At 44.7% G+C, this 25,326-nt stretch overlaps 1 protein-coding gene across 1 annotated transcript in view; it reads right to left on the bottom strand.

Annotated features, from left to right (window-relative positions):
* The window catches only part of PPM1H (protein phosphatase, Mg2+/Mn2+ dependent 1H), a 261,969-nt gene that overhangs the window by 63,787 nt on the left and 172,856 nt on the right, over window positions 1–25,326 (bottom strand). Inside the window, exons 5-6 of the mRNA XM_007450186.1 lie at window positions 23,119–23,203; window positions 5,629–5,747 (exon numbers count right to left, since the gene is read on the bottom strand). Coding sequence (XP_007450248.1) covers window positions 5,629–5,747; window positions 23,119–23,203 — 204 coding nt within the window. The remainder of the gene's footprint in view (window positions 1–5,628; window positions 5,748–23,118; window positions 23,204–25,326) is intronic.

The following is a 25,326-nucleotide window of genomic DNA, read 5'->3' as shown; positions in this document are numbered from 1 at the left end:
ATGTGGCTCCTGAGCAACTGAGATGTGGCTGGTGTGACTTGGGAAATGAATTTTTACTTTTACTTAATTTTAACTAATTTACATTTAAATGGCCACAAGTGGCTAGTGGCCACCCGGCTGGAGTGGACACAGAATAGAAAAGCTTTCCTTTGCCTTCATAAAAGTAGTGCATGCTAAGAGGAGAAAATGGTGGTGGACCCCACTCTGTTCCCAGGGGAAAAGACTCTGATTTGCTCTTAGTCTCAGGGGAAAGACAAGAGGGAACAATTACCCTGATGTGTCATCAAGTTAGAATCATAAAGAGTTAAGGGCTGCAAGAGATAAAAATGAAAGGTTACCATCACTGGAATTTTCCTAATGGAATCTGTCTTTCCCAGAAGCTCTGAAAAGCAGAGCAAAGCCCTCCCGCCACCAGACATGGAGGTTGGCAGTGAAGGGTAAAGAAAGTATTTTATCAAACGAGAGACCTAGGCCCAGGATTGGCCCAAGGCCCCAGAACCTTGGCAGAGCCAGGAGCAGTATCCAGGGAGCTTATCTCCCAAGGCAGTACTCTGCTTCCTAAGTAAGCCATGCAAGCTCAAGTTACTGGCCCAGCCTGCCCCTGAAACAAGACCACTGTAAATGTTAGAAAGGCTCTGCTTAAAGAAAGAATTCTGGCGTACTTTACTCTTAACCAGAACCATCTGGAAGCAATTTTGCATTCACACGATGGACTTCTCCTCGTCTTTGGCCCTCGCTCTCAACAAATCCCATCAGCCCAGGAACAGCTGCTGGAGAATCTGGCCTGACGCCAGGGGTGAAGCTACAGCGCCCTCCCTTGTCCTGCCAGGGCCCCGGCTTGCTCATCACCCCACGCGGCTGGACACAGAGCACGAAGAACACAGATCCTTCACAAGAAAGCGAAATCACCAGCGGTCACAGGAGCAGGGACTCGGTGCCACAAAGCCAGCTGTGAGAAACTGTTGTTTCAGCCCCGTAACACAGACGCCTGCCAGCAAATTACGGCCTGAGACGGCTCAGAGGGCCGTGGGTCTGGACACTCTGCTCATAACGCCAGCTAGTGTGCATCCTGCAACAGCAGCTCCACACAAAGGGCCAGGGAGGAAGGGCAGTGGCTCGCGTCGAGTCCAAGGCCAGAGTTCTGGCGCCAGGACCAATGACACCAGGCACAGAAAGCGAGAGCTGGGACGCGTCAGGGAGCCACTCAGCACTGGGGGCGCCGTTAGAAAATGCCTTTGTAAATCAAGCCACTGTGTAAACTACCTGAGCAGGCTGGGAAAGGGTTAGGGTTAGGAGCCAGGTGAGCGATGGATTTCATTAGGAAGGTCCTGGTGGCGATAACCTTTTGTCCTCTGTGCAACCTGGGCCTGCCAAGCTGCTCCACAGTCTCCGAGAAAGCGTGAGGGTGGGAGAGAAAGGATCCCCGTCAGGAGGCAACAGGCTCATCCTTAATTATGAGAAGAGGCTTCCCAGAGCCGACACCCTCCCCCTCACTGCCTCCGGGCTGCAGACACACCGCAGAAAGCTGGCAAGGTGCTCCTCTAATGAGAGCGATCGATTTTCCTAAGTAAAGGAGATTCGGTTCTTTGGGGATCTTCCCCATAATCACCACGTGGCCCCAGTCCACGCACAGACTTTAGCGACGAGTGGGAAGCATCACCGTTTAATTTGGCCAATGGTCCATCAGGTCAGACCGGGAACTAGAAAAGTTACTACCTTAGCAGCTCCTGAAATGCCTCATTCCATCCTCCTGTCCTCTAAAGGACTGTCAAGGAGACACTGATCCTGGTAGATGGAGGTCCCCTGCTTAAACTTCCATCGCAGCTCAGAACTGAATAATTATGTCTGATATTACCCGAAAAAAAAAAAAAAAAGCTGATGCATTGTATCAGAAAGAGCCCCAGGCTAAAGGTCAGAAACCTGGGTTATTCTGACATTTTCGCACTAGTGGAAGCTGAGTAAACCACTTAATCCCCTCTGAGCCTCAATTTGCTCAACTGCAAAATGGAACGAGGAGGAGGAATCACTGGGCATTTGGCAGTTCAGCCTGAAGTGAGGCTGTCTGGGGTCACAGACTGGCTTCTCCTCTTACTAGTTGTGTGACCTTGAGCAACTGGGCCCCTGTGCCTCAGTTTCCTCATCTGTAAAATGTACCTAGTTCCTAGGACTGTCCAGCATGAAGAGTCATGTAAAGGTCTCATCACAGTGCCTGGCCCTTAGCTCTCCCACTCACTGTCAGCCAGCCCCACGATTAGTGGGGGACAAGCAGGCAGATAAAAATTTCCACAACTAGGTCTTTGCTACAAGGGTTCAACAGTTGGCAATAGGTGAACCCCTATTTGTTAGAAAGGTTTCAGAGACACAAGCTCACAGGCCAAGGCTAATTCGGAAGGCAAGAAACGTAACGGAGGGACGAGGTAAGGCCTCATCTGTCTCCTTGAGCGCGACACACTGCCAATACTCACCAGTCCTCCTTCAACCAATCCCAACAGCTTGGTAGTAATTTGAGGCTTTTGTGGGAAAAGGGACCCTGCTGATCCATTTGCCAGCTCTTCTCTCTCTATACACAACTCGGAAAGGTAGGAAATTGGGAGCCCATGTTTCTTCAGCCCTCAAAAATAACTGCTAGATTTCAGGTTTTCTGTTAGAGGTTAAAAACATTTTTTAGGGCTTCCCTGGTGGCGCAGTGGTTGAGAGTCCGACTGCCGATGCAGGAAACGCGGGTTCGTGCCCAGGTCCGGGAAGATCCCACATGCCGCGGAGCGGCTGGGCCCCTGAGCCATGGCCGCTGAGCCTGCGCGTCTGGAGCCTGTGCTCCGCAATGGGAGAGGCCACAACAGTGAGAGGCCCGCGCACCGCAAAAAAAAACACACAAAAAAACATTTTTTAAAACAACTCATTAAAGTTGGGAGGGGGTGTGTGTGTGCGTGTGTGTGTGTGTAGGCAGTGGTCTAAATTGGTTTTAAAATTCCCAACTTCTTCCAACAAAGATGTAAACGGCTCTCCTTTTCCTTAAGCATCATTTTCAAATCATAAGTAACAACAGATAGGAAATACACAAAGACGTACATCAATCTCTGCTCGCAGCCGAAGCTGTGAGCCAAAAGCCATGCAGGGAACTCTGCTGCAACAAATGAGCAAATCATGTCTGACTGAAGCCATTCTCAGTCTTGGCTTCTCAGTTAATTCGGTACCTTCTGCAGAGTTCCATACAATTAAAGAGAGCCCATTTATGGGCTATTTACTCGCTTAAGACCCCGCTGTGTGTTTGTGTGCACGTACCTGAGATAGAGAGCAAAAGAGAGAGTAACTGTGTGCCTATAACGTTGGATGTAATCTAATCCCTGAACTTATCTGCATTTTAAAAAACTGTAAAAAGGGGTAATCTTTAGCCATTTGTTTACCAAGTTGGTTTTGACTGCTGAGATCTCATGTGCCTTTTTGGCATAGAAAAACATACAAACAGCCTTGCCTCGAGCTCAACACGGCTCGTGTGCAGGCTCTTCATTCCTACCCTTCCCACTGACCACCTACACGTCGGCCTGCCCCCCACCAACTTCTGTGGATCGCACTCTTCCTTTCATCCAAAAAACAAACACGGCCTGTCGACTACATGTCGGGCACAGGACGAGGCACTGGGCTGCCCCACAGGGGGCTTACAGACTAGTATAATTCGAGTAATTGATGACTTACCTCTTACATTTATCCCTTGGCCTAAGTCATCTGGTTTCTTGTTCATTTCCGTGGCCTTCTCTGTTTTCTGCTTCCATCCCTCTATTTGGCTCTAGGGGTCTCACATACATATTTGCTATGACAGTTTTTCTCCGGGTACCTGAATCTGCTTTCTCTTCTGGTCTGTCTCCTTCAAACTCCTCTTACAGCAAGCTTCCTACAACATTGCTTTCATCATTTCATTCTCCGCCGAAACACACAAGAGTGACTTGCAGCCTCCCACAGTAAATCCTAATGTCTCTGCCTGGCTTCCCATATTCTGATACATTCCCTTGGTACCAACTCAGACTAATTTCCCACAGCCGCTCCCCCCACCCCCACCCCCCAATTTTGGCCATTTCCCACGCTGTCTCTTAGATCTGCTCTTTTGGTGTTTACAGTCACGTGGGTTCCTACCCTGGGATGCCTTTCCTTTCATCTTTCCAAATTCTACAAAAACCAGACCAAACTCTGCCACGGTTTTCTGAATTACACAATCCTTCACCTTAAACTTTTCTGTAAGGAGTGCTGACTTTGCTGACTGAATAAAAATGAATTTGCAAGAAAACCCAGCCTGGGGCAACAAAACTCCAGAACTCAGAGCTGCAAATATGGTGAACCCTTTCCGATAAATCCGATCACGTTTTAGAGCAGGGGTAAATATTTTAGGCTCTGCTGCAACCACTCAACTGCCCTGCTGTTGTATGAAGGCAGTGACAGATCAAACATAAACAAATGAGCGTGGCTGTACTTTTAACACTTATTTACGGAAAGGGGTGGGGGGTGGAATTTGGCTCTCAGGCCGTAACTTGCTGACCCTTTTCTAGAAGAAGAGAGGATACTGGTGAGGACCTTCTCTTTAGATGGCAAAGGACAACCGGACGTGCCTTAGATCAGCCTCTGATCCTCCCGAGTGGCTCGACTGTCTCTTTAAGACAGTACGTACCCTAGGAGTAGATTCCCAGCCTAGAAGTCATCACCATGGGAATTTGGGCTGTGACCATCTGTTATAGCTATTCCGGTCAAAGAAGAAGAGAGAGTGGAATTTACTTTGTCACCTGTGTTGGGGACGTGGTGAGGAAAGAGGCCACTGTTTCCTTCTGCTGACCTCCAGCCTGGCAGGAGGCTCCCTGGTCCTAGAGCAAATCTTCACCTACACTTCTTTGTGCCAGGCACTGCTCTCTCATTTCATCCTTACACCAACCCTATGAGATTTAAGTACTTTATCATCATATCTATTTTTCAGTTGGAAGAAACTGATGAGGTCTTAGTCAGCGTTAGCTACTGACACACACACAAACGGTTTTGGTGCCTTATATCGGTGTGTTTGGGGAATAAGATGCCCCTTGCCACGAGTTCTTATTTTGATATGAATGTGATGAAATCATGAGGACAGCTCATTACCTCTGGTGCTTACTATCACCCTTCAAAGAGTATTCTTTTCATTTTATTCATGGGAAATGGCACTCATAGGGGTTAAGTAGTTTATCCAACTTTGCCTATTCAGAAAGGTCAGAGTTATGATTCAAATCTAAACTGGTCTGGCCAAACAGAGCTCCGGTTCATTCCTCCGAGCCCCGCTACCTCTTTAGTAACCCTAACCTAAAAACCCAAGTCTAATGTGTTTTTAAAAGCCCCCCAATGCTTGCTCTGTGTGAAGTGAGGAATTACATCAGCTTCGTGGGTCTAGTGTCCCCAAGGAGGGCCTCAGAGAGCAGGAAAGCAAACCAACACCCAGATGGGAGATGGCGCCCAGGCGAAAGCAGCAGAAGTGGGCGTAGCCCCTTTTCCTTCCCCACAAACCCAGGTCTCTGGCTGCACCTCCTGATCCAAAGTGCGGAAGTGGCTTTTTACGGTGGTGGCGCTTCCTTCACACACGCTGCAGCAGTGCCAAGGCAGAGGGAGGCGTGTTCTTACCAGCCTGTCATATTAAAATCCCTGTAGAGCATCTTCTTCCCAAGTTCCTTTCTCTGTACTCTCCTTGGAAACTCCAAATGTGTGAACTCATTTCCCAGCAAGTGAGGCTGCATGAATGCCTAATAGCAAAAAGAAAAGAGAAGGAAAAAAAAAAAAAAAACCCACACATATTTAGAGGAAAAAATAAGACCCAAGGATGTTTTGCAAATTGAGACAGCCCACATTTCAGAAACAAGAACACTGTTCTCAAATTTTAAGGGAGATAAATAGATTGAAGACTCTAAATACAAATAGAATATCAACAAATAAAAATTATGAATCTAATTTATAAAGGGATGTGACTTTTTCATTGGAGATGGTAAAACTAATGGTAAACAAAGACGTGTATCTCTCAAGCAAGGAAAAGGTTCACTTTTTAATTCAAATTCAAGATGGTTTCACTTGGGCTGAATGGCACGGTGAGGAGGTTTGAAAGCTCCCCCTGACTCTCTCCTCCTTGGCTTTCTCTGCTGGCCTCCTATTTGTACGCCTAGTTATTGGGCCTGGCCTCTGAAAGCTGCATGTGGGTCTCCATGTCAACACAATGGCCTGAGAGAGTGGAGCGGGTCGGGACTGGATGCACCAGACAGGAACTTACTGTTGGACTCCCTCCATTTTGTTCTGCAGTAATTCGATCATGTAATTGGAAGACTGTTCCAGAACAGATGGCTTCTTCCCCTCCCCCAAATCTCTGTTCACACTACAAAAGTCTTGAGCAAACAGCCACTTAGGGAATTGCTTTGAAACAACAAACAGTCTCATTGTCACACTCAAAATTCAAATCCAGTTATCCAAGAGATGAAATGCTCAGGTATGGACTTCCCTGCTCAGAGGCCACACACTGTAAGCAGACCTGCCCCAGAGCCAGCCCATACCAAGCCGTATACCTGCTTATTAGCAGTGTACTGGAATGGATCTTCTCTCGCTCTCTTCTCTTTCTGGCAGGAAAGAGAGTGGGTGGAGCAAATCACGGCCTGGCACCGTAGGAAAGCCAGGGCTCCCTGCCATAGGACAGATGGCCATATCCTCGGTCTCCTGAAAAAGGGCATCTCCCACAGCCTCTTTCCCCCAGGACCTGACGCTGGCACATCTCCCACTGATTCTCATGGTGGTCTGGAGGTCTCAGCTGGATACTAGTCATCAGAAGCTAAGCGCATCAAGAGTCAAAAGAAGCAAGCTGAACTGTCCCCAGGCTGGTCAGATTGGACCAGCTAAAAGAAGTCTGAGCCAGTGATGCTGGGCAGGCTTTGGGGACAGGATGGGACAGGACTGAGAATGAGAAGAGGGGCTCTCCTGCCTGCTGTAACCAACAGGTTCCAGGTCGGAGGGGAATTCCGGATCATCTTCGAGGGGCCCTGAAACCTCTGCTGGGGATGAGGCTTGGGCTGCCTATGGGTATCAAGGACACTTAAACACTGGGTTTTACAGAGAAGTTCCTTGGGGAGGGAGGGAGGGAGGAAGGGAACTAATATTCATAGCGCAGGTCAATGGGGTAGACTTTGGGTGAAACTTCGGGTTTGAATCCAAGCTCTGAATTTATAAGCTGTGTGATTTTAGTGGGTGATTTAACTGCTTGGGCCTCAGTCTCTTTACCTGTACATTGAGATTAACTGCAGATTTATCTCATACTGTACTAACAATGAATGAAATGACATCTAGAGTGCACTTATCATGATTGTCTCTGCTCGTAAAAAGAAAATAATTTATCCCTCTAGTAATTATGGAGCCCTATTACATCCTGAGTACTACAGTAAGTATTTCTTGAGCTCTCATTGCACACCCACGCCAACCTTATGGGCGGGACTGGCTACCTAATCTGTGGGGCCCAGTGCACAAGGAAAATATGGAGCCTCTATTCAAAATTAAAAATTTCAGGAAGGTGACAGCAGAGCATTAAACCAAGTGCAGGGCCCTGGGCAAGTGCACAAGTCATGCCCACAAACCCAGACGTACTTACAGAGTAAATACCATTTTATTCCTCTCCCTTATTTTGGTCCACCCATGAAAACTAAGGACCAGAGGCATTAACAGTCAATGAACAGCAGCATTTTTATGTACCCTCAATCATCCCTCAGAACTTTGGGACTGAATTAACATGGCGTTTTTGTCTACCACCTCCCGCCCTCCAAGCTGGAGTGACACTGATTTAGGGGTTACCATGTGTCAGGCACTTGATACACCTTATGTTATTACCTCAACAATCCTACAAAGCACATGTCATAGACTCAATTTACAAAGGAGGAAACTAAGGTCCAGAGAGGTTAAGACACTAGCCCAAGTCTATCAGCCAGGAATGGGTGGTTCTAGAGCTTAAGCTTAATATCAAACCCATAACCCCCATCTTAACCCTTATGTTGGCCCTTTAACCTGCACACATTTACAAAAAACAGTAAGTGGGCAACAACAGGCCTGTGATCCATGACAAGTATGAACCACAAATAGGCACCCATGACGATCCAGTTAACAAAAATTTACAGATCTGCACACAACTTGGCCATAAGGATGTTCCTCAAGTAGAGAGAAGAAATCATTTAATAATATGAGGGATTAAACTAGCATAAATCCATACAAAAGAATTTTGTGCAATCACATACAAAGGTGTTATACAGAATATGTAATTACACAGAAAGAGCTGATCTATTTGTGAAAAACAGCATATCAAACGTGTCTGTGAGTGTGCAAGTGTATGAGCTTACGTGAATCGTGTCATATATATACACAGATCTATGTAGGACACACGTATACATAAATGAGTATGCATGTGTATAAACATAGGTACACAATACACATATACATTACATAACACACAGGTTAGGATGCAAAGGCCATTCCTAAGTACATTTTGTACCCTCGTGCCCTTTCTGCTGGAATACATTTGCCTGGGCAGTTGTACCAGGAGAAGTCTGCAGGGTAGCTGGGAACTCCCCAGCAGCTTGCTGTGTGCAGGGGCCACCTCGCCTCTCCTTCTGGGGATGGGAAGCCTCAAAGGGGCCTTGAACCGTGTGTCACCTGTGACATCCGCTGCCCCTTCACATGCAGAGCCTTTCAGGGCCTCAACAAAACTCCTGCTTCTCCCCTTGTAACAACAGGCTACCGTATTTCATCAGTTCTAAGATGCCCTTTATTAGATGCGCCATTATTTTGTTACCTCTAAGGAAGGGCAAAAAAAGCTGCCAATTAAACGATGCACGGTGCTTTCTTTACCACTTCAAATTTTTAATTTATTATTTTTGAAAGAACTCCTTTAGATGTAGACAAAATTCTATTATCTATCACTATTGTGCATATTTAGGAAGGAATATATAAGTGCAGTGTATCGGTTAAGATTGTTCCAAAACGTTTTCACGTTTAGAATCCAATGGCACTCAATGCTTTCCAACTCTGAATCATCCCATGTTCGTGATTTTCCACACAAGAGCGGGCTGTGTTTCAGGGGTGCACTGGTCATGCAGCATTTCTTAAACAACCCACAGAAGAACTGTAAGACAGAAGCCAGCTTTGCAACCTTCCAGAGCCCACTTGCTTCTGACTCCCTCTTCGGGAATGTGGCTGAGCAAGTCTGGTCACTCCTCCCCAAGCCCCTCTGCATGACCAGTTGCATCCAAAATGTGCTTCACTTCTGTCTGCAGGGTTTTCCTTCAAGCTGCTGGATGCCAGTCCTGAAGTTGTGGTGCTGCTCTTTTGATGTTTGCTCATGCTTAGGAGATGACAGCCATGTCATGCCTGCCACCTGGCTGACAGCAACAATCAACTGTAAAATATCCCAACTTCAAGTATGTCAAAAGGTAAGAGGAAAAAGCGTGCCCTAGCTCTGAGGAATTATTGTGATATTCATCCCCCATTGATACGGATGTCACACCCTTGGATTTCTCTCTCTTTGTGGTATTTTTCTTCCTCTGGCTGGTTGCCACAGCACATTTCACATCTTACATGACACATTTTCCATTACAGTCAGGCCCACCACAGAATGCATGTGTATTCCATGTGTACCTAGGACATATCCCACCATGACATATTTTTACACTGCTTTAAAATCACCATCTGCAGTAAAGTAGCAGGATACAAAATTAATTCACAGAAATCTTTTGCATTCCTATACACTAGTGATGAAAAATCTGAAAAGTGAAATTAAGAAAACACTCCCATTTACCACTGCAACAAAACCTACCTAAGGAGACAAAAGACCTGTATGCAGAAAATTACAAGACACTGATGAAAGAAATTAAAGACGATACAAACAGATGGAGAGATATACCATGTTCTTGGATTGGAAGAATCAACACTGTGGAAATGACTATAGCACCCAAAGCAACCTACAGATTCAATGCAATCCCTATCAAACTACCACTGGCATTTTTCACAGAACTAGAACAAAAAATTTCACAATTTGTATGGAAACACAAAAGACCGTGAATAGCCAAAGCAATCTTTTTTAAGAAAAACGGAGCTCGAGGAATCAGGCTCCCTGACTTCACACTATACTACAAAGCTACAGTAATCAAGACAGTATGGTACTGGCACAAAAACAGAAATATAGATCAATGGTACAGGATAGAAAGCCCAGAAGTAAACCCACACACGTATGGTCACCTAATTTACGACAAAGGAGGCAAGAATATACAATGGAGAAAAGACAGCCTCTTCAATAAGTGGTGCTGGGAAAACTGGACAGCTACATGTAAAAGAATGAAATTAGAACACTCCCTAACACCATACACAAAAATAAACTCCAAATGGATTAAAGACCTAAATGTAAGGCCAGACACTATCAAACTCTTAGAGGAAAACAAAGGCAGTACACTCTATAACATAAATCACAGCAAGGTTCTTTTTGACCCACCTCCTAGAGAAATGGAAATAAAAACAAAAATAAACAAAAGGGACTTAATTAAACTCAAAAGCTTTTGCACAGCAAAGGAAACCATAAACAAGACAAAAAAACAGCCCTCAGAATGGGAGAAAATATTTGCAAATGAAGCAACTGACAAAGGATTAAGCTCCAAAATTTACAAGCAGCTCATGCAGCTCAATATCAAAAAAACAAACAACCCAATCCAAAAATGGGCAGAAGACCTAAATAGACATTTCTCCAAACAAGATATATAAATACCAACAAACACATGAAAGAATGCTCAACATCACTAATCATTAGAGAAATGAAAATCAAAACTACAATGAGGTATCATCTCACATCGGTCAGAATGGCCATCATCAAAGAATCTACAAACAATAAATGCTGGAGAGGGTGTGGAGCAAAGGGAACCCTCTTGCACTGTTGGTGGGAATGTAAATTGATCCAGCCACTATGGAGAACAGTATGGAGGTTCCTTAGAAAACTAAAAATAGAACTACCATGCGACCCAGCAATTCCACTACTGGGTATATACCCTGAGAAAACCGTAATTCAAAAAGTCATGTACCACAATGTTCATTGCAGCTCTATTTACAATAGCCAGGACATGGAAGCACCTAGTGTCCATCAACAGATGAATGGATAAAGAAGATGTGGCACATATATACAATGGAATATTACTCAGCCATAAAAAGAAACGAACTGAGTTATTTGTAGTGAGGTGGATGGACCTAGAGACTGTCATACAGAGTGAAGTAAGTCAGAAAGAGAAAGACAAATACCGTATGCTAACACATATATATGGAACCTAAAAAAAAAGAAAAGAAAAAAAAAGGTCATGAAGAACCTAGGGGCAAGACGGGAATAAAGACACAGCCCTACTAGAGAATGGACTTGAGGATACGGGGAGGGGGAAGGGTAAGCTGGGACCAAGTGAGAGAGTGGCATGGACATATATACACTACCAAATGTAAAAGAGACAGCTAGTGGCAAGCAGCTGCATAGCACAGGGAGATCAGCTCTGTGCTTTGTGACCACCTAGAGGGGTGGGATGGGGAGGGTGGGAGGGAGGGAGATCCACGAGGGAAGAGGTATGGGTATATAGGTATATGTATAACTGATTCACTTTGTTATAAAGCAGAAACTAACACACCATTGTAAAGTAATTATACTCCAATAAAGATGTTAAAAAAAAAAAACCATCTGCATTCTAGTTTTAGGCTTCCTTCTTACCAGCATTTTCAATATTTACTCCTGTTGTATTTGTCAGACCTGATGGAGTTACTGATGTTAAAAAACAACAGCAACAACAGAAGAACAAACTCAAGAACTAAGTACAAGTAGAACAAATAGGTGGCTGATGAATGAAAAATGAGATGCTAAAATATAATGGGTCACATACCTGTTGGTTTTCTGAGGAAAAGACACACTTATTAGTGTATCTTTTTGTGTAATACTCATGAAGGTTTGCATAGATAGTCTATCTCAGCTCAGGCTGTCATATCAAAATACCACAGAATGAGGGATTTAAAACAACAAAAAATTATTTCTCATAGCCTGGAGTCTGGGAAGTCTAAGATCAAGATGCCAGCAGATTCACTGCCTGGTGAGGGCTCTCTTCCCGGCTTGCAGACTGCTGCCTTCTTGCTGCATCTCACAAGGCCTTTCCTCTGTGCTCTCGTGGACAGAGAAATCAAGCTTTCCGGTATCTCTTCTTATCAGGAAACTAATCCTATCAAATCAGGGCCCACTCTTATGACCTCATTTAACCTTAATTACTTCTGTAAAGGCCCCATCTCCAAATTCAGTACGTTGGAGTTAGGGCTTCAACATACGAATGTCAGGGGAGGGATACATACATTCAGTCCATAACATGGTGTTATATGTATACATGTTTATATATGTACATACACTCAAAGTCATCAAAATATTATACAGTATTATCTGATGGTTTTAACTTATCTATATTCATGAATATTTCTACCATTGAACATGGATTACTTTCATTTTAAAAATCCTCTAAAATTTGTTATTTTTTGAGAACCCAGTTATTAAACTATGTCTTAAAAAATTGTTGAAAGGAGCTTAACTTCCCCTTCTTACTCCAATAGTTTGAGGGAATGCTAAAATCACTGGAAAGGGCCACCCCAGGCAGAGGCTTGGCTCCAGTGCAGGGGATGCTGAAGCGCACTGCTCCCCAACGGGCCAGCACAGATATTTTGTTCTCAGAAGCAGAGTGGCCCAGCAACTTGGGGACTCAAACATTTCTTAGGATCTGCCCAGCATTCAAATAACATGGACTGGTTAGCGTTACTTCACTAGTGCTGGCCTGCCCTGCTGGAAGCACTGCTCAAGTCAGCATTTTGGAATCTTGAGCCTCGAAAGTGATTTTACTTATAATACAGTGTAAGCGACACACACAAATTTTAGAGTCTGCAAAATGTGGGAGCTGGAATTTGTTAGGTTCCTTTCAGCAATAAAATCCAATGATTTTTCTGACGCCGAACTTGTAGGATTCATGGACAATTCTGGCATATTTTACTCCATCGCTCATACCTGGGCAGCTCATAAACATGTGTACATGACGACTGCCCCTTTCCAAGGCACATCTCCTAGGGATGCTGGCCTACTAAAAATGTGGACCTTAATGGGATCAATATCCAAAATGGGAGCAAGCGCACACCTAAGGTCCCATGTCCACCTGCAAAATGAAAATTCTGGACACTCTCCTACACCCTCCTTATTTATCTGCTACGCTTGGATATATTTTAGCTTTTTCTCTTTGATGATACTATTTGGATATATGTATGTTAGAAACATCTGCGTGATGACACAAGTAATACCAGCTACACTTAAATATGTTCATTATTTTTTAAACCTCAGCTATACTTTAGTGCGTAGCATAGCACTGATCACAGTAAAGGCTCTAAATAAGTATTTGCTGGAAGAATGAATACAGAACATGCTGACCTGCTTTACACAATCACCTTTTAGCGATCACTGAAACTTTACAAAATAATACAACATAGCTTTCGATCTTTAGAAAAAGATAAAACTTAGGTCCATGGCACATAAAAACAATCTTAGACACACAATACATATTTTGGATTTAGTTAACTTTTTATAATTTCATAGATACCCTCCTGTAAAACAACAAGCATGTGGGTGCGGTCAAACCATTGAAAACCCCATGATATTTTACAAACCTAAGAACATTATATTACGTCTCTTCTCTACTGAATAAGTATGCCAACCAGAAACCTAGAAATGTGTTTTATACTAAAATCCAATTTAAAGTGTGCTGGCCTGCTGCATGTAAAACAAAACAAAACGAAAAAAACTGGACCTCTTTTTGTACCTCCATTTTTATCCTAAATTTTGAGGCTTTCCTTCAAGGAAGCATAACTGAATGTTCCTAACTGAAGGGAGAGGGGTGGAGGTACACCTGGAGTTCAGGTGTGCACCACAGATTGTACCTGGGACGAAAGGCTTGGTAACCACTGTCCACGCAAAACCAAAGGCAGGTGGTCAGGAGTCTTTTAAGGACTCTGGAGGGTACAGGTTTGCTAAAAAAAAAGCGGGTAGGACATATCCTTGACACTTAAGTGTCTGGGCAGCTAATAAGAATACATTTCCAGACATGGTTACATCTGGCTAGGAACAAGAAGAGGCATCTCCTCTAGGGAAAGGATGCTGGAGTAACCTGCTGTGTCAAGAAATGCCAGGACACCAGAGATGGGGCGGGAGGATTGAGCATCTTCTGGCTGCTCTCCTCTCTAGTTCTGGGCAGAAACCAGCTTCAAGCTGTGAAGATACACAGCTGTCCCATCCCAGTAAGAGTCTCTGAGTCACAGAGGGATTGAGCCGTACTAGGAGGGGACAAGCCAGAGGAAGAGAGGCCTTCTGGGACCTTCCAGGAAGCCTCTCAGTAGAGCGGAGTGCGTCCCCGAACCCAGGTCTGTCTCGCTCCAGAGTACATGACGTGAGCCCCACCATCCTGGGCTAGGGGAGAGCTTTGAGCACCTTGGGGATGCAAGGCGGGGAGAAAACAGGGAGTAGAAGCAGGAACCCAGATCCCAGGGCGGGATACGTATGTACTGGGCTTGGGAGGAGGCTGAGTACCAGGCTTCCTGCGGATACTGAGGCACTGCTTCCCAAGGTTCCTCAAAATTGCCTGCTGGGGAACACAAAATGCTTCCTCCTTCTAAGAAATTTTCCTCCTGCTGCTTTGTGGTCAGCTTGCCAATGAGTAGTGCCAGCCAATAAGGGGATTATCCCAGGTTTTGGGGTATCCAACCAACGGAATTCACACAACTAACACATGAGCTCCTGCAGGTGTAGGTACCAGGGGTTAGGGGTTCAAAATATAAAAAAGAGACCCCTCTGCTTAGAGCTCACGCATTAGCAGGGGAGAATGAGGAGGGCAGAATGGGTGGAAATGGAGCTATATTCAGGGGTAAGGAACAAAGAGTGGGGTCAGAGCGAATCTGAAAAGGATCTTCTTTTCATTGTTTTTAAATTTTTTTTAATTTTTTTATTGAAGTATAGCTGATTTACAGTGTTTCAGGTGTACAGCAAAGTGATTCAGTTTTTTTTTTGATGTCTAATCTTATTTGTTATGCTTATAAGTTTTTTTGTTTTTTTATTATTTTTATTTATTTATTTTTGGCTGTGTTGGGTCTTCGTTTCTGTGCGAGGGCTTGCTCTAGTTGCGGTGAGCGGGGGCCACTCTTCATTGCAGTGCGCGGGCCTCTCACTGTCGCAGCCTCTCTTGCTGCGGAGCACAAGCTCCAGACACGCAGGCTCGGTAGTTGTGGCACACGGGCCTAGTTGCTTGCATGTGGGATCTTCCGAGATCAGGGCTCGAACCCATGTCTCCTGCATTGGCAGGCAGATTCTCAACCACTGCGCCACCAGGGAAGCCCACAAGTTTTATATATATATATATATATATACATACATACATATCTTTCTCAGAATCTTTTCCATTATAGGTTATTACAAGATATTGAATATAGTTCCCTGTGCTGTACAGTAGGACCTTGTTGTTTATCTATTTTATATATAGTAGTGTATATATGTTAATCTCAAATTCCTGATTTATCCCTCCCCCCCACTTCCCCTTTGGTAACCGTAAGTTTGTTTTCTATGTCTGTGAATCTATTTCTGTTCTGTAAATAAGTCTATTTGTGTCTTTTTTTAGATTCCACATATAAGTGATATTTTCTTTCTCTAACTGATTTATTTCACTTAGTATGATAAGCTCTAGGTCCATCCATGTTGCTACAAATGGCATTATTTCATTCTTTCTTATGGCTGGGTGATATTCCATTGTATACATGTACCACGTCTTCTTAATCCATTCATTTGTCGATGGGCCACTTAGGTTGCTCCCATGTCTTGGCTACTGAAATAGTGCTGGTATGAACTCTGGGGTGCGTGTAACTTTTTTTGAATTAGAGTTTTCATCTTTTCCAGATATATGCCCAGGAGTGGGATTACTGGGTCATGTGGTAGCTCTATTTTTAGTTTTTTAAGGAACTTCCGTATTGGTCTCCATAGTGGCTGCACCAATTTACATTCCCACCAACAGTGCAAGAGGGTTCCCTTTTCTCCACACCCTCTCCAGCATTTATTATTTGAACAGTTTATTTATCCATTCTACTCTCCATGGCACCTGGATAGTTTCCAGCTTGGGCTCTTACAAACAGTGCTGCTATGCACATTTTTGTCTTTTGGTGTAAACAGTGGTAAACACTTTGTTAGGTATATACCTAGGAGTGAAATTGCTGGGTCAAATCCTTTTTCGAGGTAGTTGTTCCAATTTCCACTCCCATCAGCAGAATATGGAAAGGCAAAATACTCATGCATGAAATGAGAAGTCACATTCCAGAAGAGGAATGTAAAGTCATCTACCTAGAAAAATGTTATATGAATCAATTCTTTAAATGTTTAGAACTCTCAGTGTGTGAAAGCAAGTTATCAAAGTGAGAATTTTCAGTGTTCAATATACATCCTTTAAAAAGCTGAATAATCTCTCCTCTTTCTTGCCCTCAGGCGGGAAAAAAAAACTTTGTCAGGTTATATGAGAGGAGGATTGGAAGCCTTACATTTCAAGATGATTTATCCTGATAGAAAGTCTAAGGTCACAAATGAAATGAAATTAATAAAGTCGGCCAAGCCACTGGTGATCACTAACGGTCATACGAACAGTCAAAGGAGATGGCTCTTCCAAAGCCAAGGCTGGCTGCCTGATGTACAGTGCAGGCGGAGAATATTCTGGTTTGGGTTAAAAAAAAAAAGAAGAAAGAAGAAGGAGAAATGTGAAATGACCGAGACCTAAATACACATGGGTTGGAGTCTTTCATAAAAAAAATTCTCTCTGTCTTAATTTGTCCTTAAAATCTCAAAGTAGCAAAAACCAAGCTTGTATATATAAGCTATTACAGAATTGGATATTAAATAAAATTCTGTCTGGTTTATGTGGATCTCAAGGAAGGTTCACATTTAAATTTCGACACGGGATTGCACTCATCAGCCACAGACAAGTAGCATGCCCCCTAAACAACTTTAAAATTGTAAAATTGAGATCTTATGATAAAGGAGTCACATGGAAACTGGAATACAGATAGAAATGTTAAACAAAATTGCCTAGATTTGTCAACTCTACAACAGTTTAATGTATAGAATAAGGGGTAAAAAGTGTTCATTTACATAAAACATATAAGGTTTCCATATTCATATGCCTAATGCTTTTTCTTCCCCAGTAAAAATCTGGGGAAAGGCATTCATTTGCAGAGTGAACAATGCAGGTCAGCAAAAAGGATGTGCCTGCACATCTCCAATCTCTTTGCATAAGCAAATGGAATTGAGAAATTTTATAAAAGGCCACAGTAGTCCCGATGACAGGACAGCCAAGGAAAAGTTCATACATAGTTATATTTGAAAACCAAGAAATTTTATTTTGCCTCTGATCTAGGCCCTATTGTAAGCACTGCAAATATTAACTCATTAACCCTCATTCCAATCCTGTGAGGGTCCTGCAATTACCCTAATTCACAGATAAAGCAACTAAAGCACAGAAAGCATTTTACAGTTAAGTTTTTGCCCTAATAAACTTCAGTGAATCCTATCTACCTCTCTCAAAGCATATTTAACTTTAATATATTTAAAGGATGTATGACATTACCTTGCTTCCTTACACTGAGATCAATTCTTAAAGGGACCCTATGGGCAGATGGCTCCAGTTTTATGTGCCCAATTTTTTATTCAGAATGTTTTGGGGGATAGGGGCTTTAGAGTCTAAAGATCATTTATGTATAGCCACTGTGCAGAAAGACCGATTTTTTTTAAAAAAAGAAAAGGTAGGGATTCCTTCTCATGATGATTTTGTTCAGCTGTGTGGAATTCATTTTCTTAGGTCTGCACAGTAGGTTTAGAATGCCTCCATGCTAAGTTTCTGACCTCTCCCAACCTGGAATAAATAATACATCCATTTATATGCATTTTCAAAATGAGGCTCTAGGAGTGGCGAGGTTCCGTTATAAGGGCTATAATGTATTCAGAGTCTTCCCGAAGCCAGGGAGTGCTCCTAGGGCAGCCACATATAAGTTCTGCCTCCGAAACCCTGGGCAGTGCCAATTTCATGCTCTAAAATTCTCCTGGCTTCTTCGTGATGCTGGTGTGACCAATGGAACCTGTAGTAAATATGAAAAATGTCAACCACTTTAGCCTGCCGTTTTTTTTTAATTCAAGATTTTGAAACTCAAATGCAGTTTTGCAAAGGGGGGTTAAATGGGGAGAGAGGAGGGGCTGGAGTGGATTTGTCCCTGACTCAGCCGTCAGGCAAAGCAGAGTGGTGGTGAAGTTGTCTCCCTGTGACTGCAGCCAGGCTCCCGGGCTTAACAACCTGCTCTCAAGGTTAAGAGCCATGTCGAGGTGGCAGGCCGGCCATTTTTACTCACTAGCACATATGACCCTTCCCAATTATAGCATCTTGTCTTAAAAGCAGGTTCAGGCTTAAGGGAGATAACTCTTGAGCGTGAAAAATCCCAGAGAGCCAAGAGGTACAATGCTGTCCCCCTTGAAACCTTTCCAAGCTCAGCACTAGGGAAACGGCAGACAAATCAAACCAGACTTGGTGTAGAAGGCTGCAGGCAGTTCCAAGGACACCGCAAGGAATCACCTCAGATAATGTTGCACTTGTGTGTATCAAATGTGCATTTGAAACTCACTTTCACCTCTTCTGTACATTGCCCTTGATGACAAACAGCTGCAGACTTGGATTATCTACAAGGACAGACGTACATTATTTGAAGGTTTGATGATACCAGCACATCTTAATGTAATCAAATGAGAGTTTATAAATATGTCTAGGCAGAATGGAGGGGGAAGCCATTACTCTCACACCTCAGGGCTATAGAGGTCCCCCCTAGAGGGAGACCCATTTCTAGCTGTCACCTGAAGCAAAAGTGGGGGTGATTTCCTGGAAGCTGCAGCATCAGAGCAGTAAACGCTGCCGAGAAACGCCCACAAACCAGACTGCTTTCCCTCCTATTTGGGCATTGACTCCATCAAAACATTCTGTCCAGCTTGGTGGACCCCCTTAAATATTTTATTTCAATCACCCTGGAAACGTTAAAAAAAAAAAAAAAAAGCCCAGCGAGAAAAAAAGCAAGGCTTGGTCGTGACTCGTAGGATCATCAACTCTCCCTGACTGCTGGGGCAGAAGTGCATGCCCCTGACCCCTCCATCGCACACCTGCCACATTCCACGTGAACAAGTCAAAACCTCAAGCCTGCTTGATTAATCACCCAGCCCAAGAATCTACAGAACAAAGTTCACATTACCCAGAGAGCTGTCTGAAGGGCCCTCTGAGGTCAGGATGCAAGACCAAACAAAATTAATGTGCCTGCCACATCCATCATCGTGTAATCTGCTTCCAGTTCTGTAATCCCCGAACGTCTGGACTGTGCATACCAAGAACATTCCTGTTCGACATGGATCAAAACGATTCATGTACAAAGGGCTCCGAACCCTCCCCACCTCTAAGAAAATCATTAACCATTTCTACAAGTCAAACAGCCCTGGGACTGCAGTCATCTGCTCACACCAAGTCTCTAGGGACCTGGAAGTTTTCATGATTCTATCATAAATGTTTCTCAGACATCATGAAAATGAAATTTGATTTGACCTAAGAATAAGGAATACACTGTTAACTTTCCGGTGACGTACTAATTCATTTAGATTATGTAAAGGATACAACAGCTCTCACTGCACAAAAGTGGTTCACAATTAGTTCAAGGGAACTGATGTTCCCCCCAGAATGAACTGGTTGGATTAGATGCACCTAAGATTATAAGATACATACTGTATTTTATGTTATCGTGAGATTACTTTTCACTATGACCTCAGAACATGTAATGAACATTTCAAGGGAAGTATTCCTATACATTTCACTCAGGAGGAAAGGAGATTCAGAGACATTCATTGTGTGAGAGACCTGAGGTCACACAGCTCTTGTTTGGGCTGGGCTGAGAGAAGCCCACATCACACTGTGTTTTCCTCTCATAATTGATATTATTTTCAAGATTTTATGCTATAAACCTCCCAATTCTCTGAAATCCATTACATAAAGATTTCACCACAAGGTTATTTTATGCTACCAGCCCCCTAATGCTCTCAAATAGTTCACCACAAAGATTCACATCACAGATCATGTGAATATTATTACTGGATTTCTTCATTCCAAAGCACACATTCCTAGATTCCTGATGGAACAGGAAGTTGGACAACCAGGATGTTTTATGTTTTGGTCATTTACACTCCTGTTGTCTGAGGAGAAAAATTTTAGGTATAATTTCCGTATAGAGAAGCCTACACGGTTTAGGAGTAAGGATGACAAAGAATGGGGACAGTGTTCTCACCTTTTAGAAATTCAGATATTAAGACTCTGTTCTGGGGGCTAATAGTGTCCACTGATTGTGCAAGAGTAACACCAAAATACACATTAATTTTAGGACCATTAGGAGTGATTCTTAAATAAACATAAAGGGAGAATATCAGTAGAATTTGAAGTGGCAAGACTTTGATTCATCCGACAATAACCAAATGAGTATTATGTGCCACAAAAACTTACACATACATTATTTCATTTCATCTTTGCACCTGCCTTCTGGGGGTTTTCTGTGCCCATTACTGACAGTGAAGCTGGGGATCAGTGAAGGGCCTTGTAGAAATCACAGACGCAATCATGTGACAAGGCTGAGCTCTGAAGCCACGTGCATCTTATTCCAACCGTCCCAAAACAGACCACTGATACTGGAATCTGAATCTGAACAATGTCACCATTCCCCTCCCGCTCCTTAAAAGTTAATGTTTTAAGCTCTTGGTATCATTCTTGCCACGTGAAAATGTGAAAGTATTTCAAAATTAAAAAAGTGGATCTGCTACTACTCATCACCTTTCCATCATCAGGAAAACAGGAAATGGTTTTTACTAAGGGTCACGGAGGTGATGGGACAGGGAGGGGCTGAGGCATGGGAGGCAAAGGCCTGGTGCCACTGTGAGAGGTTTCAGGGGAAGCAGGGGAGGTGCTGTGTGGTAATGACCCAGACATCAATACGAACACTGGCCCCTTTGGTCAACACACCTTGATTCAATATGAGCTCTGTGCTAGGTACTGACGACGTGAGGTCCCTAAGGTAAGGGGCCTGCCCTCCGGGACTCAGTCTGGAACGGAACACGGGACTTGGTAAAAGCAATACAATACCACACACTGACAGCCACGCTGTGGGCTTCCACAGGGCGCTGTGTGGGCACCGGGAACTGGGCCCCTGCGAGGGGTAGGGGACACGTCCTAGAGGAAGTGACATTTCTTTTGGGGTCTCAAAGTATGAGGAGGAGTTTTCCTGGCAGAGACAAAGGGAAGGGCTCTCCAGGCTGAGCATATTTCCAAAGGCATGGAGATCGGAGAGATCACGGTGTGTCCTGGAAACGGAAGACGGTTCTCCGTGGCTGCAGCCCGGGATGCACTGTGTCCCTGGTGAGGGCAATGAAGAAATGATGCTGGAGAGGTGGGAGGGGAGCCCAATTCTGGGTCTGCCTTCTGTACACTGTGGGGAGCCAGAGGTTTTTAGGGAAGAGAGTGACAAGATCTATGTGATGATCACGTGGCGGAGGGGGGCTTTGTGGAAGTGGACTGGAGAGAGCCAGCCAGGTGGCCGCGAGGCCGGCTGTTATGAACTCTACTTGGAAGGACCCTCGCAGCTCTGAGGTCCTTGGTGGCCCTCTGGTCTAGCTCTCTCCTTTATAAACGACAGACCAAGGTCTGGAAAGGTTAAGGGACTTGTAACAAAGCTACCCAGCTGGTGACTAAGGATGGGGGCAGGATGAGGTCCTGCCGGCTGCTGCCGGTCCCTTCCCCCTGCCTGGATGGCCAAAGAAAGTGAAAGGCTCTAACATCTGGGCCCCCCAGAGGGGCTTCAAGTTTACCTGCTTGAAAATAGCAACAGATAGGTTGGAAAATAACCGTAGTCAAAGAGTGAAGAAACGTTTTTACCTTGGCTTTGGATTCCTGTTGTCTTATGGACCAGATAAGTACCAAAAGCAACACAGCGTAGCTACTGAGTAAAACCAACACAACACAGTCAAGGGAATTGAGGGAAGTGCACGACTTCTTGCTAAATCAACCAAAGTCATCAAATCCTGACTGTCCCCACATGCTGGAATTCAGAGACATGAGCGAAGTCCTTCTGGAGTGGGCTGGATCAGTTCTTTCCTAAGAGCAGACGGTCACTATCTTAGCCTTGTCGTCTAAAAAGAAAGCCAGTTGGCAAGAAAACATTTCATCCACAGAACTACTATTCACAGCTAGTGCCGAAAGATGCCCACTGCAAAGCAATCCTGTATGATCATCACCGTTGCAGAACTGAAAGCTTAAGCCTAACACCCTACCCCTGGAATGTGAGGGCAGGGAATATACTCTGTTTTTCAGAAAGCTCAAATTTTCGAAGAAGCAAAAATTCTCAAGATCTGGAAAACCAAACAGCCCTCCTAGAGCCCTCTCATAATTTCACTCCAAAGAGGGAGATCTAACATGGAGAATTTATTTTCAGGGTAGACACAGATTTTCTGACACCTGCATTTCTCCCAAAGGGCCCCTGAGACTTCATATCGGAGCAGGAAGTCATGGTGTGTCATCAGACTCTGGGGGCTGCTCACATGAGATTCAGACTCGTCTGAACCCTGTGGCTGAGTTAAAGTGAGTGGCAGGCCTGGGGAAAACGTATCAGCATCCTTTACCACCACATTTCGTATTGTACATACCAAGCCATTAAAGGAAACAGAGCATGCCATGTCTTTGATCGGTCACAGATGGGAGAAAACCAGCCACGATAATAAATTCACGGAGGTGGAGTGTGTCGTCACACACGGAGCCAGGATGTGTGATCCAGGAGGCGTGTATGGGGGGTGTTAATGCCATATGTCGTTTTACTGCTGTGGGCCTGCTCTCAGGTCAATAGCAACATGTTCCTCCAAAACAGCTCCGACGCCATCCCTGACGCTGCGGCGCTCTGCCAGACCTACGTGACTCTTACCAGGTACTGAAGTCGCTGGCGCTCAGTCTCAGGGGTGAATTCCGAAGACATGGGGATGATTTCTCCATTTCTGATGATTATGGCCCTGAAATGGTGAAAATGCACGTGAGCAGCCAATCTCATAAGTACCTCGATTCTGTCCTAACTCCATAGCTTAGTTCAGAATACACCTGAAACTCTCAGAGGATACTTTTTCCTCTGACCTGCACAGCAAAGCTCAGTGTTACCAACTCACCACATTGTAAGTATCTTTAAGAGCATGACATTCTCGTTAGCTCATGAATCTGTGCAGTCCAATATGGCAGCAACCAGCCCCACGTGGGTACTGAGCATTTGAATCATGGTGAGTGCAAGCTGAGAAACTGAATTTTTAATTTTATTTAATTTTAATTCATTTAGCTTGAAGTTAAGCAGTCACAAGTGGGCTAGTGTAGTAGACAGTGCAGCTCCAGATCTCCGTTACTCAACGTGTCTGTGAGCCAGCAGCTTGTTAGAAATGCAGACTCTCGGGTTCCACCGCAGACTTCCTGTATTGGAACCTGCATTGTCGTAAGATGCCCAGGGAATTCAGAGGCATGTTAAAATCTAAGAACGCCGGACCTAGGCTCCTGAGTTTCTGGGGTAATATCCTGGGTCCAGGAAAACCACTCCTATCTCATCTTAAAGCTCAGGAAATTCACATACTCTTCAAAATGTGCCCAACAGCTACTGCCGACGCCGGGACTTTTGAGAGAACAGAGTTCCCCAAAGCAGACGTCTAAAAGAGGAGCTGCCGGATTGATAACTGTGCAGCAACGTTCCCTAAGCCTGTTCTCGGTGGAGCCTCCTGTGCTCAGACCTTGTTCCGCAGTGGTCCCTGCAGCCGCCTGCCAGCTATCCATCAGTTGTGGCGGAAGGCTGCCATTTCTACGACAAATCCAAGTGGCTAGGGGAGCTGCATTCTATTCTAACCACAAAGCTCCTGGTATCAGGGAGCCAGAGACCTGGGGACCCAGCACACTTCTCTGTGAAGAGCCACAAGCACGGGGAATACCATCAATGAGCTCAGCTCTGGGTGGAGGCCTCACTGACAATGGGGAGGCTGCGTTTTTTGTGCCAAGAAGCCCCAGGCACCCCTCCCTCCCACCGCAGAGGCAGGCAGTCCCTGACTTGGCAACAATCCCTATAAATGGCTGCAGCTGCTCGACCCCCTCCCCTGCTAACCCCTCACCACCCATGCCCAGTTGCTGCTGTCATAGAAACTAGTGGAGGGGGGCAGGCAAGGGAGGAGATGACAATAAAAATCTTGGGGGCATTAGAGAATTTATGGATCTAGGAGAAAAATGGTGGAACTGTAAGAAAACGGAAAAGTTTTGCGGGGGCTGACCCTGGGAAGAGGGTGGCTCTTGCTGTAATACTTGTATCACTTCTTTTATTATGCCGCCAAAAATAGGACAGATTAAAGATTCCTTCTTATAAACCCAGAGTCGCTTGTAAAATGCAACCCATCTCCCCCAACCCCAAGAAAGGTGATATCCACCATTCACAAATCAGTGTGAGTTAATTGAAATCGTCTTTGTCCTACTTATAAGCTGAGAATAACTGTAATAAGAGCAGGGGTTTTGATAGAGGCTGGAGAAACTTGGAGAACTTGAAAGGAGGGGTCAGGAAGCTCAAGGTTAGGGCCTAATCTTAAAGTAGCGAGAAGGGCCCAGAGAATGTGGGGCACTAGAGCAAAAGGCATTATGCAGTAAATTCCCACAGCAATCTTCTGTTTCAAAATTTTGCTAAAAGCTAGTCTTAATTCTTTTCCCTCCCTTTTCCTTCATGGCCCCTGAATTCCAGCTTCCAGGCTCAGACTGAGAAAGGTGGGTATCCAGGAAGGAAGTAAAAGATCGCGGTAAGAGGAGGAAGGAAGGGACGGTGGAAGATGGGGTGTCAGGCAGCGTGGGCCTCTGGGGAGCGGCCAACCAGACCATGCAAGAGCCTCCTCCAGGACCTAAGTGTCAGGAGGTCGGGGGCCTGGTCTGTTTTCTTCACTCTCATATTCCAGATGCTTGGTATCTTGCCTGCCACCTAGCAGGAGCCCCATGAATATTAATTGAATATAAGAAGAGATGAGGGCTTCCCTGGTGGCACAGTGGTTGGGAGTACGCCTGCCGATGCAGGGGACACGGGTTCGTGCCCCGGTCCGGGAAGATCCCACGTGCCGCGGAGTGGCTGGGGCCG

Source organism: Lipotes vexillifer, unplaced genomic scaffold (genome assembly GCF_000442215.2).
Source record: "Lipotes vexillifer unplaced genomic scaffold, Lipotes_vexillifer_v1.1 scaffold837, whole genome shotgun sequence".
Lineage (NCBI taxonomy): Eukaryota > Metazoa > Chordata > Mammalia > Artiodactyla > Lipotidae > Lipotes > Lipotes vexillifer.
This window is presented reverse-complemented; position numbering and strand designations above follow the sequence as displayed.